The 13166-nt window shown below is 38.6% G+C and overlaps 1 protein-coding gene across 1 annotated transcript; it reads left to right on the top strand.

The window, feature by feature from the left end:
* Positions 1-58: 58 nt before the first annotated feature.
* Positions 59-8872, top strand: LOC103514860 (acyl-CoA-binding domain-containing protein 5-like). The gene is made up of 6 exons (XM_026827712.1): positions 59-153; positions 1216-1620; positions 2731-3192; positions 7655-7925; positions 8144-8234; positions 8598-8872. The coding sequence occupies exons 2-5, from the start codon at positions 1410-1412 to the stop codon at positions 8229-8231; spliced, it is 1032 nt and encodes a 343-aa protein (XP_026683513.1). The 5' UTR covers positions 59-153; positions 1216-1409; the 3' UTR covers positions 8232-8234; positions 8598-8872.
* The last annotated feature ends 4294 nt before the right edge of the window (positions 8873-13166 follow it).

Below are 13166 nucleotides of genomic sequence, written 5' to 3'. Positions count from 1 at the left end.
TTTTTTTTTTTTTTTTTTTTTTTTTTTTTTTTTTTTTACGGTTTCGGTTGTGCGATTTTTTTCTATCGAATTTTCTAAGCAATCAATATATTTTTTCTTTAATATTTCGTTTTTATTGAGTGACATTTTGAAAATCATTTTTCAAGACTATAGGTAAAGTTTATTAGGATACCTACTTACCAAACTTTTTTAATTTTTACTTTCCTTTTTTTCCTATTTTCCAATAAATTTAGATACCTACCGAATACCTACTCTAATACATATTTAGGTACAACCCACCTATTACCTATTAGGTATTACTTATGCTATTTTTAGAATAATTATCAAAAGTTTAATGAATATTTAATCTCTACACACCTACCTACCTGGATAATAACGAAAAGTTGGGGCTTTTGACCATACATCATTTACCTTTGTGTCGTGACCTTCCCAAATTATAAGGCCATTAGCTAGGTAGATATCTACCTACCTATGAGAAATACACTATTTTCTTTTCTATTTTTCCTATTAGGTACATAGGTACCTATTTCCCTTCTACCTATGTAGGTATTAGGCTTAAATAATTCACGCTTTGGATTAAGGGATAGGTAGGTAAGTAGACTAAGTAGGTAGCTAAAGTAGAAAGGAAGATAGGTAAGTACCTTAAATTTACATAGATAGGTATCTACACTCGCGTTCAGGAACTTTTTCAATATCGACAATAGGTAGGTAGGTATCTTTTGAAAATCGAGACAAATAGGTACGGTACAATACGAGTATGAGAAGACATTTTGAGCGTTTACTCGGTACAGTTATACCAACTATCAACACATTTTTAGAACCGAGAGCTTGTTCCAAATTCGGAGATTTGAACTCCGGATTTGTAAAGGAACAGAAAATGTCCCAAATTTTTTGTACTCTAGTGTAGACTAACGTATGACCCATCATAATTATTATTATTATTATTATTAGCTATTAGGAACTCGTGTATGTCTTTATTCCGTTTTGTGTGTCATTCATGTTTTTTGTTCACTTTAAAATAAATGAACATGACCTACCTACGAGTCTTTTCGTAAAAAATCTCATTCCCTAAACAGATCACACAGAGTTCATGTGACAAACAGGATAAATAATAATAAAAAAGCTATATTACGGAATAGGTAATTTTAATTACCTAGCTATAAGGTAGGTATCTAAAACTTCCAAAGTGATTAAAAAATACCTACTCTGTTTCAGTGCACAAAAAAATCAATAATTTATCAATTTTATAAACTTTTTATAAGGACAAGTGTTACAGAAATTACCCGCCTTTTCGTGCTTACCCAATATTTGCTGATCATCTGTTCCCGCCCTATCTGCTGATAACAATCTGCTGACCATCTGATTTCGGCCGCATGCTGATCCTCTGATGCTGATCTCTGGCCGCTATCATGAAGATGAAGGAACGCGAGCGGAAATTCTACGCGGCCGTCAGCATTATACAGAATCTGCCAAAATCCGGCCCAATTCAGACCCCCCTCAATACGATGCTTCAGTTTTACGCCCTGTATAAGCAGGCTACGGAGGGTCCAAACAATCAGCCTAAGCCTGCCTTCTGGGATATAGTGCGGAAAACCAAATGGGATGCGTGGACCAAATTAGGTATGAAATTATGAATATTAAAAAAAAGCGCCATTTTTACTTCGTAGCAATGAAACAACTGATGCTACATTAGACGCATGTGGTCTGTGTCGTAGTATGCCTCTCATCAGATGGGCGAGAAGAGACACAATACTTCCCATTTAGGTGCTTAATTTATTTATAAATAAGCAAATAAATAAATGAGTCAATAAATAAATACATAAATAAATAACAAAACAATCATTTTATTGTGACGGGTGGAAGTGAGGTCAACAACCGGCGACTTGAAGGAAGAGAGAGAGAGAGAGAGAGAGAGAGAGAGAGAGAGAGAGAGAGAGGGGGGGGAAAGAAAGAGAGAGAGAATTTATTTATTTAAATTTATTTTAAGTTTTAAATCAACAAACAAACAAAGTTAAATGCAAAAATCCATTTAGCCTTGTTTGTTTGTTCTTGGTACACAATTCCTCTTATCGGTTTCGGTTGGTTCAATTTTAATTAAAATTGAGAGAGACTGGTTATATGGTGCCTTTTTTGTTCTTTTTTTTTTGGGGGGGGGGATTAAAAAGTAGGTAAAATAAATATTTTTGCTCCATTTTGTCAAGGAAAATTGGCCAATCGCCATCGAAAAGTAATTGAAACTAACGAAAATATTGATGTAAAATGATATGATGGTAATAAAAAGGCAGATATTTTTAGAAAACATTAATTAACCCTCTCATAAATCTATCATTTGGCATATATCATGAAAATCGGAACAGTTATGGTGAAACAGACAGACTGGCCTGTTACCTATTTAGCTTTTGGTTGGTAGCACTTCTGCCTTGTAAGCTATAGGCCGCGGGTTTGATTCCCGCCCGGGGCGTATTTGATCCTGAACGAATAATGTTCGTTCTCGGAAAGGCTGGCTTTTTCCTATCCTGTCTTCCTTTTCTCATTAATTTTGGGACGATAAGACCATAGGAGTTACAGTTCCCTTTTCTCCCCAACACACCAACGAAATATTGCGCCCCACTCTTCTCTAGAACATCTTCTTCGTCTTCTACCTCTCTCGTGATCAAACCTCTTTGAAAAAAAAAAAAAAAAAAAACCAACAATCACTTGAAACTCACTTCGCTCTATTCTCCCCTATAGGTGACATGTCCAAGGAAGCCGCCATGCAACGCTACATAGACGAGTTCATCAACATAGTAGATTCCACCCTGGGTAGCGATGTAGAAGACATGGTCAAATCCCTGGGCACCCTATACGAAGCAGTTAACAATGAAGACATTGACCTCCTCCTAGGGCCAACCATGGACAAACTGTTCGCCCGGACAGGGTCGAAAAAACTCGCCCAACTCAAAGACAAAGTGCTGAAGAGCCGAGACATTGACGATCTTAGCCGAACTGATACGAGTATTCACGATCTTAGCCGAACTGAGAATAAACTTAGCGAGTACTATGCCGCAGCTCCCGCCAATGGGGACATCATGAGGGAGGATTTGACGCATGCGTACCAGCTGCGTAATGCGGACAAGGGAATGAATGGCGGACTGAGAGGCATGGATGAACACGGTGGCATTACCACGTGGAGTCAGTGCGTGCAGAATGCAGGTGAGTGGGTACACATACAATAGTTTAGGACAGCTACACTCACGTGAGGTGATATTAGTGTGTTTCTACCTTAATATTATCTAGTATCCAATAATAATAAAAACGGTAAGAATAATGTTAATATGATTATCTACTGAGAAATCATATCATTTCGCTGAGAGCCCGGTTCTCATCAGTTGCCATCCATCGGGCAGCATGTATGTGCATTAGGGGCAGTAGAAGGAGGTGGAGGAATGTGAAAAGTTTGTTGGGATTTGAAGACGGGCTAATCAGTTGGTAAAAAGTTTAGAATTTTAGATTGATAAGATATACTTCAGTAAGGATTTCTTCAATAATACCTATCTTGCAAAGAACCTGAAAGAGCATTTCAACATTAGACTGTAGACTGCAGGACTGAAAATAGGTACCTATTATTACCTATGTAAGTATGTATATACTTGTATACAGAATTGAGTAAGACGGTTTCACTAACTAAAGGTCACTACCTAGGTATTTCAGTAGGCAGTTAGGTACCTACCTATACCTAAGTGATCACACACCTGTTGGTTTGTAGGCGATCTTAGTTTGTAGGCGATCTTCTCTTTTTAAACGAGATTTTACAATAAATAATTCATAGTTTTACTATAATTAATAATTAATTGCGAATGTCTGAGACTGTCTGCTACTTGCGAATGGTTCTGCAAATTACAATTTATACAATCTTCTCCTTTTTTACATTGGTTTCTTTTCTTACATTGTTTTACAATAACTATACCAGCTACTCCCTATACATATACATACATCTAAGTAACCTTTAAGCTTACTACTCATAATATTATAATTAAGGCGGCGGTCTGTAGGTATATGATGAGTTTTAATGAGTTAATAGCTAATTACCTACCCAATAACTTATCAAGCGTTCTGCCTACTTCTAATACTAATAGGTAATAGGTCTCAGTTTCTAGGTAGTTATAACTAATACCTATGGGTAGTTAATGTACCTAGGTATATCGAATAGGTAAATAATTTTTATGAAGACATTTTACTAGTTCCCACGATGTCCCACTTCTAATTCAATAAATGATAAAATCGCAAGCCTCTAAGCTTCGAGCTAAAGTCTTATCGTCGCGAAAGCGAAAAGAGAAGATAGGTAGGATGGAAGAAAGCCAGCCGTTCCGAGAACGAACCTTATCGGTTTAGGACGCACCGTTATAAATACAAAAAAAAAAAAAAAAAAAAGGACAAAAAATGTGCCGGCCGTTTTGGGAAGTATGGTTGGGCCTCCCAGATAAGGAAATTTCCCTGAAAACGGGAAAACCCAAACGGCGGCAATGTTAGACAGCCTGTTCGCTTCTCGGAACGGGTCTGCCTTTTTAAGCGCTATCCGCGGGTTCGATTGCTCTGTTCGACTTGTTCGTTACAAGGCCAGAAGTTTAAACTTGGAAGATGGAGCAGGGGTTCCCTAATGTGATGTTGTTTTCTGGAGATGTTTCTTTTTTTTATGCACAAATGGTATATTAATAAAGTCTACTTATGTATCTGTCAAACCCCTTAAAAAAAAAAAAAAAAAAAAAACAAAAAAAAAAAACGGCAATTTCGCATGGGTCATTTTATCGTGTTGATTGGTAGGTAGACCTAGTTGTTAGTAGTAGACAAAACTGGCAATTTTTTTACAGGCGATTTTATAATTATAAATTACCTAGTTAGTATAGATGGAACGTGTGATTTTCCAATTAGTCGCTTTGTCATATTGAGATCCACGAGTAGACAGGACTTGATTTTGAGGAATTCCAAACATTGGGAATTTTGTTGTGGAATTCCATACAACAATCCAGTATATCGGTTTGTTGATAAATTTTCATAATTCTCCCCATCCTGGTAGTTATTAATAAATAATAACACACCTTATTGCTAGTACAAAAAAAACCCACTCCGAGGCTGATGTGTAGGGACAAATAGTCCTAAAACCCTTTAAATGTCGGGCTAGGCTTGCTTATTGATACTGTCTTTAAAGACTCTAAAAAATCCCTGTATAAGATACCTAATACATACATACCTACCAATTGAGTTAATGAATTCCCCAGCATAACTCTTTACCTTATTTAGCATAATAGTAGTTTAGTAGTTGTGGTTGTTGGTTTGCATCAAGCAACCTATTTATTCTAAGTAGATCCCTACTAGACTAACACAATTTTATTCCTGCTGAACCGCTCTTCCGATCTTGCTAATTGCATTGAACACTATTGAAACTCACATAACTAATGATATTCGTTTTCAATTTCAATGCAATTAGCACCTCATTACTGTCAAATAGACAAGTTAGTTCTGTTTCCTATCTTGGACTTTGATCTTTCAGACCTTCTTCATTTCTTCAAACGCTTTTGAAGTACCTATCACAGAGGTAAGGTATACTTTCCTTTTGGAAAACTTTCTTGGATTTCCTATGGATTAGTACAGGTGCCATTTTAGTTTTCACAGGTGCCATTTTAGTTTTCACAGGTGCCATTTTATTTTTCAATGGTGCTATTTTAGTTTTCACAGGTGCCATTTTAGTTTTCACAGGTGCTATTTTAGTTTTCACAGGTGCCATTTTAGTTTTCACAGGTGCCATTTTATTTTTCAATGGTGCTATTTTAGTTTTCACAGGTGCCATTTTAGTTTTCACAGGTGCCATTTTAGTTTTCACAAGTGTGCCATTTTAGTTTTCACAGGTGCCATTTTAGTTTTCACAGGTGCCATTTTATTTTTCAATGGTGCTATTTTAGTTTTCACAGGTGCCAATTTAGTTTTCACAGGTGCCATTTTAGTTTTCACAGGTGCCATTTTAGTTTTCACAGGTGCCATTTTAGTTTTCACAAAATGCAATGACTAATGACGAAAGGGGACTACACATTAGACGGACCAGACTGCACCGGACCACTCTTTAAGCGAAAGTTTGGTTTGCCGAACCATTCTCCGGACCATTTTGGTCCGTCTAATGTGTAGTCCCCTTTAGCTGCTCAAAATGTTACTTCTCATATACCGATGTACCTACATACCTACAAAAAATCCGAATAGGTCCTTAAACTTTAGGAATTGAACAGGGAAGGTATGTGTGGTATATCTTCCAGACAATAAATTGAAATAGAATAGAACAGAATAGAATAGAATTAGAGGAGGAGGGGGGATTTTCCATAGAATTTTTTTTGTTATTTTTTCCGCTGATAAGTTTCCAGTGATTTATGTTTTCGATATGTTGTGTAGCCAGAAACATAGACGTTGAGGAAAAACATAGAAATACAGTTCATGAGAACAGTAGGTAACGTAACTGTACAGCAGAGTTTTTTAGCAGGTAAGTGAAATACCTATCCCAAGTAAAAAAAAAATTGTTTTTCATAAAGTACCTACCTAAAAGTTGCACGTTTGTATGCCAGCCTAGTTAATTTGGTAGCACGTCTGCTTTTAAGCGCTAGGTCGCGGGTTCGATTCCCGCCCAGATTTTATCCCAAACAGATAAAAGATTCTTTCTCGAAACGGCTGGCTTTCTCCTATCCTGCCTTCCTTTTCTCTTCGCTTTCGGAACGATTAGACCATAAAAACTACAGTTCCCCCTTACAAATTTCTTCACAAATAGAAAACTTCAAAAACAGAAAAATAATAAAATAGAATAAAAAATACAGATCACATAGGTGACCCGATTGCATTACATCATTGTGACTGTGCTGACTCAGGTCTCATCATGCTGATCAATGAAAGCGATCTGTACACGTGGGATTGGATCAGCACGAGTTTGTACGATCGATCCCGAATCCCAAGCCCGAACGAAGTCTACACCGTGCTGGGAGAAGATGACAACACGACTGAGGTTGTGGTCAGAGTCATCGTGGAAAATGTAAGTCCTAATGATAGGGATAAGGGAAGATAATTAATAATTATATGTCCTAACAAGGGAAAATGTAAATCCCAACAAGGGAAAACAGTCCTAACAAGGGAAAATGTAAGTCCCAACAAGGAAAAACAGTCCTAACAAGGGAAAACAGTCCTAACAAGGGAAAATGTAAGTCCTATAACAAGGGAAAATGCAATTACATATTTATCTGTTCAAAGAAAAAAAAAAAAAAAAAAAACGGAGGTTTAGTTTATCTTATCTTGTGGGGCCTCTGAAGACCTATGCACAATTGGACATAGCAACATAGATTCTCTTCTAGAGGGTGAAATTACTTGAAAGCTATACAAACGAGTTTTCTAAAAGATAACTAACGTCCAGACTTTATGTTAGCAGCAGTAAAAGTGGACGCTGTGGACGTCCCCGAGTTCCGTTCCGACGTTACTTTTACTCAGTCGACAACGAATTCAGTCCCCTTGAGTTGTGTGTGATATCACTGATATCAGGTAGATAGGAACCTAAATAATATGGAACTCGATCTGACAAGATATTTTGTGACCTAATTCTTCATATAAAACCAAAAAACTTACGAACTCTTTCTTGTCATCCTTGTTACAGATTCCAACCACAAGAGCTCAACGGAAACGCCAAAACATACCTGCATCAAGCCAACCAAAGAGTTGGCGTCCGCATCACCACCTGTCTCCGCCCAATCCAAACTTCAGCACCAGTTTGAATCAGCAGCTATAGACCGAGCTCACGACCTAGGAGCTGTATCCGAAGCAGTAGTCAATATTGAACAGGAACTATGCAACGTTGCAGACAAGCTCAACAGCATTGCCAAACTGTACAAGAGATCCCAGTGTTGTAGCGGGATCAGCATTCCCACCCTGGGTCTCATCCTGGCCTGGCCTGTGCTGACTCAGTTTGTGTTCATGTGGTACGCGAGCAGGAGACAGATCCAGCAGACAAGGTGACACTTGGATCAGCATTCCGACCCTGGGTCTCATACTGGCATGTGCTGACTCAGTTTGTGTTGTGTTCATGTGGTACGCGAGCAGGAGACAGATCCAGCAGACAAGGTGACACTTGGATCAGCATTCCGACCCTGGGTCTCATCCTGGCCTGGCCTGTGCTGACTCAGTTTGTGTTCATGTGGTACGCGAGCAGGAGACAGATCCAGCAGACAAGGTGACACTTGGATCAGCATTCCGACTCTGGGTCTCATACTGGCATGTGTTGACTCAGTTTGTGTTCATGTGGTACGCGAGCAGGAGACAGATCCAGCAGACAAGGTGACACTTGGATCAGCATTCCGACCATGGGTCTCATACTGACATGTGCTGACTCAGTTTGTGTTCATATGGTACGCGAAGAGCAGGAGGCAGATGCAGCAGACGAGGTGACACTTGGATCAGCATTCCGACCCTAGGTCTCATACTGGTATATGCTGACTGATTTTATGACGGTGCTGACACAGTTTGGAGGGAGACCTGTGCTGACTCAGTTTGTGTTCATGTGGTACGCGAGCAGGAGACAGATCCAGCAGACAAGGTGACACTTGGATCAGCATTCCGACCTGGGTCTCATACTGGCATGTGCTGACTCAGTTTGTGTTCATGTGGTACGCGAAGAGCAGGACGCAAATGCAGCAGACGAGGTGACACTTGGATCAGCATTCCGACCCTGGGTCTCATACTGGCATGTGCTGACTCAGTTTGTATTCATGTGGTACGCGAAGAGCAGGAGGCAGATGCAGCAGACGAGGTGACACTTGGATCAGCATTCCGACCCTGGGTCTCATACTGGTATATGCTGACCGATTTTATGATGGTGCTGACACAGTTTGGAGGGAGGGAAGGAGAGAGAGAGAGTCATGAAAAGGAGACAGAAAGGTTCTTTTGAACCTGAATGAACTAACTACGCGAAGAGCAGGAGGCAGATGCAGCAGACGAGGTGACACTTGGATCAGCATTCCGACCCTGGGTCTCATACTGGTATATGCTGACTGATTTTATGATGGTGCTGACACAGTTTGGAGGGAGAGAGAGAGAGAGAGAGAGAGTCATGAAAAGGAGACAGAAAGGTTCTTTTGAACCTGAATGAACTGACGTAAGTAAAACTGTAAAATTACCCTAATTTTGTATGTTTTATTATATCTAACGGTGCTTTAATTTTGTATGTTTATTGTAATGTTGTACCTAAAACTGTTTTAATTTTGTATGTTTTTGTAACGTGACTTACTATATGTATACGAACGAAAGACCCAAGTTGAAAGCTGTAAAAATAAGAAGTGGATTGAAAATCAAAAATAAAGTTCTGAATTCTATTGTGATAATTTATTTAGTTAATACAAAGTAATTCTGGTTTTTACTTTTTATTTTCAAGATTCCAAGTTAGGTAGGTACATATGTATTTCAAACATTGTTTCAAAGGTGATTGAACTTGGGACCTCCTACATGCAAGATCAGTACGTATCTACGAAGATTTCGCAGACACAACTGTTTATACATGATTCTGAATTCTGAACTTGTCATGATTAACGAGTCATGAATCATGTCACTGTGTCGGGAAATTCATGACGCATGAATCACAATCAAGGGAACAAAATCCTCGTAGTATACTCACTTCTTGATCAAAAGGCTGTCAATACCAACCTAGTCAAGACCAAAAGTAACGAGTTTCTCTCATCCTCTATCAAAGGGCATCACTTAACGAGTTCTACTGAACCGTACACAAAGAACTATAGTGTGTCCAGATCAATGTGACAGCAAAAAAATAGGCATTGTTGCCAAACACGTCACATGTGCAATGGTAGAGAATCTTTAAAAGGGGAAGGTATATTGCACAGTGCTTCCTCCGACAGCGAAACAAAGTCAGGTAAGGCGATATCCACCTTACCTGTTCTGAAATCCAACCTCTGAACTTAGAGCTACCTCTGCATTTTAAAAGAGAGAGTTTATCAAAAATAGACCTTTACCTCAATTGCAACAATGTAAGGATTTCCTGCAATCTGATTGGTTCCTTCATTTTGGGTTGATGACTCATTGCTGTCACATTGATCTGGATGAACTATAGCCTCTCTAATGTAGTCGAGGGTTCAATAGCATTTGATTGTGATACCTGCTCTGTTGTTTATTACTTTTTCTAAGTTATCTTCCATTTTAATTACTCGTAAGCACAACACGATAGTATGTAACTAATACCTATCTAGTACCTACATTCTAACGCTAGCATAGGTGGGTATTAGGTAACTATTCTTTCCCCTGTATCTGAAGCTAAATTTGTCTGGAAGAATAGGAGAAGTGTATGTAGATGGTTATCTGCTTTTTTCATGTTACCCACCTATAGTAAGTGGCCCAATTCAAGTAGGTAAGTTACCTTAGTGGAGGTTTTAAATTTATTTGTTCTTACAAATTCAATTCAAATTTAAATGGAACTAATTGTTAACCTCCTCTTTAAATAAAACACACACCGGCGCGAAAGACCTTAACATATAAGTGTTAAAGCGCCTTATCGGAAAAAAAATAATAATAATAATAAAACACACATAAAATAATAATAATAAAAAAAATAAGAAATAAAAAATCCGGTAGTAGGTAGCTACCTACCTTCCTGCCTAATTTGTGGAGTTTGAGGTGAACTGGTCTATTTTCCATTGTTATTTTTTGCAAATTTGTCAAATTGTTGACTTGAATAAAAAAAAAAGTAAATAATACATTATTTATTATGTAAAACACGAAAAAGACAAGCTTAATACCAAAGTTCCTTGTAAAAAAAAAAAAAAAAAAAAAAAATGGCGTTTCCTCGTAGAAAAAAAACTCTTTGCAAAACTTCAAAACGCCCTAAAATCCAGCTTGTGTGAAATGAATTTCCTGTTGGATACCTTTTTCACAAATTAGGATACATGCTACATGGTTGATTAATTAATTTTTTCTCCCATTTTTTACCTATCTTGGGAGGAAAACCACTTTCCTTGACTGACACAAAACACAATACCACTCCCCTTATTTCCCTTATAAGTGTGTACTACTGTGTACATATTAACCTTAACCTTCCAAAAGTGGCCTGAGTTTATTGACAGTCAACATTGGGGGGGAAATCAAGGTCTCAGTACCGTCAAGGATAAGGACATGGGGGGCATAAAAAAAACCTCTGCTTGTCACGAAAAGTGGTCTGTCTAAATATATAGTAGGTACTTGACTTTTTTTAAGTCTTTTATGGCCTGTTGGTTGGATAGCTTTTTCCATTTTCCATCCATAGCCAGTAGATCAAAAGGCTAATAGAAGAGGAGTTCTGAAAAGAAAATTTCAAGTTCCGTGATAAGCCTGCCCCGCCCCGGGCAGGAATCGAACCCGCGGCCTAGCGCTTACAAGGCAGATGCACTACCAACTAAGCTAACTAGGCTGGCAGGTAAAACTTTTAACTTGCTCCATTCGTTTTTGGTAAATTTTATGGTACCTACAGACTTTGGTAATTAAAGCTGGAAATGTGGTTGGAAACCAGTTTTTTTTTCTTTTCTTTATGGTTGCCTATTCTTTCTTCTTCGACTTACCTAAATAGATTTTTTTTTCTCCTTGTTCTTTGTAATTTTCTTCGATTCATTAACATAATTATGTATAGGTAAAACTAGCTTAATGTAAGGATTTCCTGCAATCTGATTGGTTCCTTCATTTTGGGTTGATGACTCATTGCTGTCACATTGATCTGGATGAACTATAATGTCCGCCACTCTTGCTGAGACTGACAGACCGCGGTGTCACAGACCAAGGTCTTACCGTGTATGGCCGAAAAAGCTCGAGACGCAGAGTCAGACCGTCTGATAGACTTAGGTCTGAGACACCGCGGTCTGTCAGACCGTCCTAACATGTGTGGCTGGGCTGATAGGCAAAAAAGTCGCCATCAAAAGTAGTCGTCGCGTCTGCCTTGTAAGCGCTAGGCCGTGGGTTCGATTCACGCCCGGGGCGGATTTTATCCTGATGGGATAATGTTCGTTTTCGGAACGGCTGGCTTTCTCCTATCCTGTCTTCCTTCTCTCTTCGATTTCGGGACGGTAAGACCATAGCAGTTACAGTTCCCTCTGTCAAACTTTTTTTTTAAGTACCGAGTCGTCAATTCGGTTTATCAGGAAAAAGTAGGGAACTCTTGGTTGGAAATTACCTTTTGATATCCAGGTAAATAGGTACGGTACCTACATATGAACACTAAGCGACATAGTGATTATAATGTATCTTTTACGTGCTTACAAGTTATAAGGGATCCCTACTAGACTAACACAATTTTCTTATCAGTGTTTGTTTGGTTATCACCACTCTTACCCTTCCCAATGTTATCACTATTTACGCCATCAGTCTGAACAACACTGTCTAAATTGAGAGGTTCTATTGAAAAATGACCTAGAGGCCCATACGTAACTTCATTCACTTGGAACAACACTGTCTAAATTGAAATATTTTATTGAATAATGACCTAGAGCCCCAAATGTAACTTTCAAATGTAGGGACAGGATGGGTCTGAAAAATTCAAATTATAATTGAAAGGATTTATCCCAGAAGGATTTATGCTTACTTGAATTTGGCCTGGTGTGAAACATCTTTCAGTCTTTGGGAGGATTTTTACAAAAACTTGTTTATAACCTCATGAATAATGTTGACCTATTTGAAAAGCTTTTGTTTGATAGACGTCACTGCATAACTGCTAAGGTCTTCATAGACGTCACTGCATGACTGCTAAGGTCTTCATAGACGTCACTGCATAACTGCTAAGGTCTTCATAGACGTCAATGCATAACTGCTAAGGTTTTCATAGTAGTGACGGGGGTTTTACCCTCCATACGGTCATAAAGACCCGCCTACTCATATTAACCTCACCCACAGTATGAATGGGGCTGGGAAAAGACACCACGAAGTGATTGCGCTATTGCCCAGATGGTCACCCGTCTGTATATCAGTCTCACGCAAGGTAGGGATGGGAAATCGAAACGAAAGTATTCGAATCGATCCAGCCTAAAAATCGAAACAAAAGAATCGATTCTCCGAAAATCGATTATGGCTTATGGTAGGTATATACAGTATAAGTATAGGGGGGAGGGGGCCTCAAGCTGATTCCTGATTAGACTTAAATTGACCGA

Source organism: Diaphorina citri, unplaced genomic scaffold (genome assembly GCF_000475195.1).
Source record: "Diaphorina citri unplaced genomic scaffold, Diaci psyllid genome assembly version 1.1 scaffold1236, whole genome shotgun sequence".
In the NCBI taxonomy this organism is placed as follows: Eukaryota; Metazoa; Arthropoda; class Insecta; order Hemiptera; family Psyllidae; genus Diaphorina; species Diaphorina citri.
This window is presented reverse-complemented; position numbering and strand designations above follow the sequence as displayed.

Coding starts and splice junctions, on each gene's coding strand:
- LOC103514860 (XM_026827712.1), top strand. CDS start 1,410: ATGAAGATGAAGGAACGCGAGCGGAAATTCTACGCGGCCGTCAGCATT. Junction 1,621..2,730: donor GGATGCGTGGACCAAATTAG/GTATGAAATTAT, acceptor TCTCCCCTATAG/GTGACATGTCCAAGGAAGCC. Junction 3,193..7,654: donor TCAGTGCGTGCAGAATGCAG/GTGAGTGGGTAC, acceptor TCCTTGTTACAG/ATTCCAACCACAAGAGCTCA.